Here is an 8,004-nt window from a genome sequence, read left to right as displayed (position 1 = left end):
GGCAAACCTTGTGGGCAGAGACTTTTCTGTCGTTCCCTTTCCTCTGGACCACAGCTAGCTGAAAGGGACAGCTGCATCTAAACGAACCTCCTTGAAAGCTCAGGAGCTTGGACTTCGTACCTGGAAGTTGTGAACCACTGTGATGTGTCTGGACTGCTTTTTGCCTTTGGCGTAGTTGACAATGGAGTCCCGCTTGGGCCCGGGAATGCGGCAGGATGAGAGGATCTGGTAATACTGGTTCATGCAGAGGGGCTTCCCACCCATGTACTCCACTGGGAGGGTCTCACTGGAGACACAAAAAGGTAAGGAGGGAGGGGAAGAGAAAACACAGCAGTGAGAAGGCCTGCACTCCCCACACAAGACAGGCACAGGCTCAGCCATGCAGCTCCTGTCACTCACTCCAGCAAGACCTAAATGTGTTGGTGCTGGCAGTATAAAAAAAGGGGCCGTCCTCCCCCATTCCTACCAGCTTTCTTAGTAGGGACTACAAAAAATGTCTGTTTGCCAGCCTTTCATTTGGGAAGGGGAAAAACATTATCTTCTCTGTAACACCAAAGATCTCTGGAGCTACTACATAGCTTAGCATACACTATGTTGTCTGCAGAGGAGAATCCAGGGCACAATATCCTGGGAGAGGTATTGTTTCCAGTGAAATGGCAGAAAGAGGTTTTCAGCTATAATCTTGAGTGGTGGGTGTCTGATGTGCTATCTGTGACTCATGAACCAGACTGGGACTCAGTTGATCACTTGAGTAGTCATATTCCAACTACCCTTTTCCTGGTTGGCCCTGAGCCTTGTCTGAATTTGGATGTAAAGGTTGGTAATGTGTCGGTAAACATATTTTTGGAATATAAATAAGGCATGTTCAGCAGAGGTTTGTTGGTGATCAGAAGAAAAGGGGTAGGGAGGAACAAGTTTCTCTAGAGCTCATCCTGTCTAGCTGGGAGCTGAGAAACACCAGAATCACAAAAGGAGAGAAACAAATTTTTTTTTTGTTCTGTGGGCAAACAAAAGTATGTAGCTCCACAGGACTGTCAGTCAGGCTCAGTCCCTCTAAGCACGTACACGTGCCAGTGAAAGTATTAAGGTAAACAAAGAACATGAAGAAAGAAAAGTAAATTTGCTTTTTTGCAGTGGTGGTGACCTTGGCAGTGAGCAGTGATGATGATTACAATATCTCTTTTCAAATATGTGCTGTCTACTCTTTCCTTTCTATTTGGAAGAGAGATTTATTGACTAGGCTCAGCCTCTCTGTGACAGTAAAGAATACGTGAGAAGTCAGGAGGGTCACTAACTCACTTGTCAATCATGGTCTTGAAATCCAGAATGCCCTCGATCAGCTTGGCAGCAAACCTGGAAAAATATCGAATATAACAAGTTGAGATTCAAAGGCAGAACATCTGGGGCTGAGGAACTAGCTGAGGAGGGCTAGCAGAGCTTCTCTCTGCTCCTTAGAAAGTTCAGCCTTTCTGCCAAGCCTCTGTTGTGCCCATCTCTGGTTAGCTGATCACTCTGGGCTTGTGATTTGAGATTGCTGGATAGTCCTACCATGTAGCACTTTCTTTTTTTATGTATCTTACTGTATAACCAAGGAACTCTGGACAACTTTCAAGAAAGCAGGGTTCAGTCCAGATGCATAAATGACCCTCTAACAGCAGTATTTTTTACTGACGTATTGCGATTTTATCACATCCTAGTTCTGAGTCTTAGCATTAAAACAGCACCAAGAAAAGGGGATTTCTGCCCTTCCCTGTCCAGGGGCCACCTCTGAGTTTCACGCCAAGACACAGCTGTATCTCCCTGCATCCAAGACTCACTAGTGCTGACTTAGTTCCTACCCGATGAATGTTCTGCTGCTAACGCAACTCTTAAGAGCATTCCTCTGGCATTGAGGGATCTGAAACAAATGCAGACATGCCGCATGCTGATGCTGAGGTGTTGTGTTTACCAGGATCAACATAAACACCACCGATGCCAACTCCCAGCAGGGAGGGAGGCTGTGACAAGCCACATCAAACTGCTTAGCTTGGGAGTGACAGGTTGGCCTACTCTGACCTGGGAGCTCCCACCCACGCAGGGGAGGAAAGAGGCAGGAGGTCACTGTGACAAGAGGTTGCAGTCAGCTGAGCTTCAAAGGCTTTAAAGTGGTGTGAGCATTTGGCATTTGCAGGCAGTGTCATCTAGATTTGCTCAGTCTACCCATCCCTAGTGAAGATCAAAGGATGTAACTTCAAGAACCTAAGGGCTGTTAAACAAATAAGGGATCCTGCAAAGTAGTTTTCAATGAAAATTTCCCAGCCTTATTGCAAAACCTGAGGAAGTAAAACGCATGGGAAACAACAGTGAGAGAACCTGTGTTTCTTTCCAGAGAGCAAAACAGCCTGGGAGCAGAGCTAGGCCTTGTGGGGGAGACGAGGGAGAGGTTAGCTGACTTGTTTTCAGCCAGCAGTGTTGCCAGATTAAGGAATGGAGAACTCCACTCCACTTTCTAAACTTGCCTTCTGGTTTCTGAAGCTTTAGTCTCAAGCCACACTGTCAAACTTCTTTCTGCAGCCACAAACTATACAAACACGCCTTTAAATTGTATTTTACATGGGAGCCCAGATTCTCACGCAGCTGCTCGATTCCACTGGCTGGGGCACTGGTAGTGCTCCAGATCTTATCTTCTATTTGGATAACTTGAGAGTGAGTAATATGAGAAAGAGCTTTCAAAGACGTTTGTCTGGTCTTGCACTGTCCCTGTAAGGCTCACCCTCTGCACCCCTGCTCAGGTGTATCCAAGGGAGTGGAAGGGAGGATTTATTCTCAGCCTCGCTGCTCCCCTGGCTGGTACTTTTGAACTGCCAGGGCAGTGATGACTGGTAACTGTGGCGAAGGTAACCCTGCATAAAGGTCAATGCTGAAGTTTTGCAGGTGGGTTTAACGCAGTCGTAGTGGTGGTTAAAAATTAAAGAGAGCCCACAAGGAAGAGAGGACGTGGCAGGGTTTGACTGCAAGGAAAAACTGGGGGTGGAGAGGCGCTGGTGACTGCTAAGTCTTCCAAACCATAAATCCACATGTGAAATGACACAATAGGGGACAGTCCCCTGCAGGAACAGACTGACTAATAGTCCCTGCAGCAGGTTCCCCCATCCCTTTAAACTAGCAAACTCCAGAGGCGTTTCTGCTTGGTCTCCCTTACGTACCTGGGGTAGTTCTTATGCCTCCTTTAACTGCACACACAATCTTAGTGCCTCGAAGTCTTTAGTGTGTCAGATATACCCTCATAATGCCTCCAGCCAGCAATGTGGCCATCTTGCAATGAAGATCTGTGCTGGAGCAAAGACCAAAACCTAGGTTTTTAGTCCCAGTTTAGTACCTGAACCACTGGACTCTTCGGTTTTCCCTCTTGATGAAATAATTAGTCTGGTGCAACCAGGAGTCTCCTTACAGCCTTTCCTTATCTGTACAGCCCTCTTGCACAGCACAGACAGCTATCAAACTTGGGGACCACATGCTAATTACTCTCCCAATCAGCCTGAACACCCTCTTCCCTGTCCAGCAGAGATAGCTCATCCTGTCTGAAACCTAGGGGAAAGTAGAAAAGGACTGACCTGAGCTGACCTTGTCGATCCAGAAAATCCTGCTTAGGTAAAACCACACCTGGGCTGGAGTGGACCACAACTGGCAGGCGATACTCCAGGTAAGCTGTCTTCAGCCACCAGTCTGAGAGCTGGGACAGAGAAAGGCAACATGCAGGCACGGCGTCTGCTGCTGTTTGACCCAAGCCCGGCTGAACGGTCTCAGCATCCTGCCCCCAGCTCTGTCCCACGCTTTGCAAACCGTTTGGGTTTTATGCTTTGCACGTGGAAGGGTAGACGGGGATTTGAGCAAGGCAGTGGGGGCTCTTGGTGCAGGGCTCGAGCAGAGGGTTTCCTTCAACTTCTTGGGGCAGCTGTGTGATGCTAACAGGTTAGAGGCTTCAGCAGCCACAGATAGGGTCAGCGACTCCCTGTTCTCCCATAAATCGCTCTGCTCACCCAAGTCCTGGTGAGGAGCTTGCAGAGCTCAGGGAGGTCAGCAGCAGACTGGTCATGAAGGTGATGCCATAAAAACACAGGTGCCAGTGGATGCAGCCAGGACATTGGAGAGGTGTGCGTCAGACCTCCACCCTCCCTAACCAAAGCCTGGGGCCAGAGTCCCGACCTACCCAGTTCTCGGTTTTCTTGGCTCTTCTCTCCAGGCCTTTCTGCAGCCTCTCCCCGACACCTCCCGGCTTGCGGAACTCAGCCACCAGCTCCTGCGTGTGGTTCAGCTCCTCCTCGCTGATGATGGGCTGCAGAGCCAGCAGGTAGCGGTCCAGCGTTTGCTGGAGCGGCGGCACGGGGAGATGGGGCAACGCTTCCTGATGAAGTTGGAATCTGCCTGGGATCTTGCCTAAAGCTGTCGGCTTCAGCAGGCCATAGGGCCTGGCCTGCAAAGCACAGAGCAAATGTCGAGACAAAACTTCCCCCTGATGTGCACAACGTAGCAAATAACCTGGATCTGGGAGTCTCCATTCCAACCTCTCTGAGGGCACACAGATGTCTCAGCATGGGAGCAGAGCACACAAAGCGCAAACACAAGGCGCAGGTCTACTGATTGCATGCTAGAAATGGTTGTAGGACATCCAGAAAAGCTGCAAAAGAGAAACTTGATCTCCCAAGATACTGATTCTCAGCTCATCAGAGGAAATGCTGCCAGGATAATGATATATCTCCCACTCTCTGGGCACCTTCCAGCTGAGAGTCTCCACGTGTTCGACAAAGTCAAACCCTTCTATCCCATGGTAAGTGGGAAGAAAGTAAGTCGTGAAAGAAATAATCATCTTACGTACTGTCAGAAACTGTTTAGTTACTTCTTACAACAGCGTAAGGCTAGAAAGTTAAGCAGAACCCTTATGCCAAATCACACTACCTTTTAGGCTTTGAGGAGGCAGAATTTAGGTAAGTTTGGGACAGGATTAAAATGCCTCTTCTCTGACTGGCCAGGGATTGTACATCACCAGCAATGGTCAGGGAAGGACTGGCTGTGATGTGTAGGCCTTGGGGCAATGCTCCTTTATGCTGGTGAACCTCCCAGTTACTGGAGGACCCAGCAATATTAAGAGAACCTCTATCCAGTTGTACCAGTATGGGACTGGCCAAAGCACAGGAGCCTTTGGAGAGGGAACAGGGAGAGCTGTTCAGGAAATTGTGGGTGATGCCAACAGGCTCCTGGGATCCAATGGGGTCATGTGGGAGTGAAAGCGTTAGAAAGCACCATACCATTTCCCTGGGCAGAGAAATGAAACGGAGCAAAACCAGGAAATGAATTTGCCAGTTTTCCCCCAAAAGAACAACAACTCCTCTTGTGGAGGAGTTGGACACCCTTTGGCTTGAAGATGTTTAAATTGTATTCTAGAGGTTTTGAGTTCCCTCTGCTCCTCCCCCTCTGTTGGATCTACTGAATCAGATGCTCTCCTGCAGGACTCCGGACTTTATATCCTCAGTGCACTGAGGATGCAAAGGCAATGAGAACATGCCCTTTGATTTCCAAGGCAATGGGAAAATAGCTGTGTCCTGTGTCCACCCCCTGCAGGAGTTACGCACAGAGAAGAAGAAAGAGCAAGCTAAATCTGCAAGGTGGCAAAGCCTCTGCGTGGTGCTGAGCCCCCAGAGAAAATGCTCTATGCTCTGTAGGGCCTGGCAAGAACTATGGGATCAAGGTTTGGAGAAGAAATGTTAAAAACAAGAGAAGGGGGAATTACTGAAGCATGAAAGGAGAGTGGGGCTGGGAAGAAATGAAGGGTGTTAATCATGGCAGTGTGGACATACTGTACCTTCTCTGCTTGCTTCTGCTTCCTATCCATGGCTGGGAGGACAGAAAAGATCGTAAACCTCTCCCTCGGCCTGTCTCGGTTTCCTCTTCCACCTGACAATGTGCTGCCCATGCAGGGTGTCACCTCATTAGCAAACTGCCACATGACTGCTCTGAGCAGAGGGCTCAAGGCCAGACACAGCCCTGGGAGAGGATGGGAGTGATCAGACCATCAGGTTGCATCAACTGCTATGAAGGTGCCTTTCTGGGAAGCCCTCCCGTGGCCACTGACTGTCAGCCCTGCATTGCACGGTCAGTGCTTGCCGATCAATACCGTGTGGGCAGAGTCCCTCTCGGATCGATAGCTCTGGGCCTCCAGCCATGGCAGAAGTGAAGGTGCTGGGGATGTTGTTCCCTCAGCCTTTTGCCTGGACCATGAAACTACAGTGGTTGTTGTGAGAGAAGCCTGAACATCAGGCAGAAGAGACCCAAATCTACCTCCTGGAAGCAGGTGACACTGTGGGCTGTCACCAGATGGGACAAGCTGCAGGGAGGACTTATGCGGGCGATGGGGAATTTAGCCCTTTGCTCAGGCAAAGGTGGCCAGAGGGTGTCAGATGAGGACAGCTTTCCAGCAGGAACTGGACAGTGACACAGCATCACTGTAGGTGATGGTAGAATTAGTTGGAGATGGGAGCAAATTCAGTTTGGGGCTAAAAGCGGTATCTTAACTGCCCGCACGCCCTATGCATGTGTGGTCATTATTGCAAGCTGAAACTTCGGGGAGTTCTGCATTGTCAACCCTTAAAAAAAAAAAAGGTATCTCCAAAGCAGGGCAACAACAGAACTGTGCAGTCGCAAGGAACATCACCCCCTCCTTCGTGTCCGTCTAATCGATCGAGGGGCAGACAAGCAGTCTCTTCTACGTAGCTAAAATCAAGTATGATGATTCCAAACAAACAGTTTCAGATTTTCCCTGGGGTAACAGTGAAAATCCCAAACCAAATTAATTGAAAACACTACATGTTAAAACGTGGATTTGTATCTTCCCTCTTTTATGTCCTCTGCTTGTTTGGTTTGAGGTCAAACTCAAGTGTCTGGTGGGAGAAGGGATAGTGATCACAGCTGACCAGAGGAGGCAACTGGCAGCAAATAGAGCAAACAGTCCACCTTTCCTCACAAGCAACAGGGAAAACGAACACCAGCAGAGAGTGAGTGGGGCGTGCAAACATGGCCAGCTTGCGGGCTGGCATTGCTCCCGAGCCACGTTCCAACACGGCGGATGACCTTTTCCAGAGCCTGCAAAGCTGGTGGGAAATCCACCTGCAGCCTGGGGCTGGGGGACAGGAGGGATTTCAGAGCAGTGTCTGATTCCCAGCATGGCCACAACATTTAGTGTCAGACGACAGAGATTTGTCTTTTATTTTCAAATTAGAAGGTGGAGACCCCCTCAAGCCCAGAGACGACCAGCCCTGCCTGGCCCCTGAGAAAGTGTCTCGGGGAGTGAATCCATCATGTAACCGCTGCCATCCCGCTCTGCCTCCTCCTCCCCCAGGATCCGTCAGGGTTTGCAATCAACGGTTGCTAAGACCAGGCGTGGGGGCTGACAACTCTGCCGTGTGTGTAGCCTTCCCCCTGCTTGAAGGGAAAGTTGTATTTTAAAGGCGAAGCCCGCAGCCACAGACAGCTGCTACTTGGGCTTCCCTCGCCCCTGACCAGCCATGGCCAGCATCCACCCTCCCTGCTGTCATCCAGCCCCAAACCCTCCATCTCTGACAGCTCTGGTGATCGCTCCACTGAGTAACGCTGCCTCAAGGCACGTGAAGAAACCAAGCCGGCTTGGAGGATTAACTTCAGCGACGTCCCTGCCCTGCACCCGGGATAAGCAGCGTTCTCATGGCTCCGCTCTCATGGCTCCCTGCCGGCGGCCAAGCCCCTTCCACCCCTCCTCACAACCGGGATCCTCGTCCGAGAGAAACACGTGCCTGCAGCGTGCCTCGATCACCGTCCTGACGGTCCCAACCCGGGAAGCCGTGCTTCTCCCCCAGGTTTAGGGCGCGGTGCCGGACCCCGACAGCAGCAATGCCACGGATCGGGCCAAGGGTGGCCCTTCCCGCTGGAGCCTTGCGGAGCCGCCTCCTCACCGGCCCCTTCTAAACGCCTCCGGGCAGCTCGAAGCGGCAGGCT

At 50.5% G+C, this 8,004-nt stretch overlaps 1 protein-coding gene across 1 annotated transcript in view; it reads right to left on the bottom strand.

Moving 5' to 3' along the window:
* The window catches only part of CRAT (carnitine O-acetyltransferase), a 15,194-nt gene extending 9,211 nt beyond the window's left edge, over window positions 1-5,983 (bottom strand). Inside the window, exons 1-5 of the mRNA XM_009322098.1 lie at window positions 5,840-5,983; window positions 4,190-4,453; window positions 3,594-3,712; window positions 1,300-1,353; window positions 121-286 (exon numbers count right to left, since the gene is read on the bottom strand). Coding sequence (XP_009320373.1) covers window positions 121-286; window positions 1,300-1,353; window positions 3,594-3,712; window positions 4,190-4,453; window positions 5,840-5,983 — 747 coding nt within the window. The remainder of the gene's footprint in view (window positions 1-120; window positions 287-1,299; window positions 1,354-3,593; window positions 3,713-4,189; window positions 4,454-5,839) is intronic.
* Between the last annotated feature and the right edge of the window lie 2,021 nt (window positions 5,984-8,004).

Source organism: Pygoscelis adeliae, unplaced genomic scaffold, assembly GCF_000699105.1.
Source record: "Pygoscelis adeliae isolate BGI_AS28 unplaced genomic scaffold, ASM69910v1 Scaffold114, whole genome shotgun sequence".
In the NCBI taxonomy this organism is placed as follows: Eukaryota; Metazoa; Chordata; class Aves; order Sphenisciformes; family Spheniscidae; genus Pygoscelis; species Pygoscelis adeliae.
The sequence above is the reverse complement of the archived record's forward strand: the minus strand, read 5'-3'. Positions and strand labels throughout refer to the sequence as shown.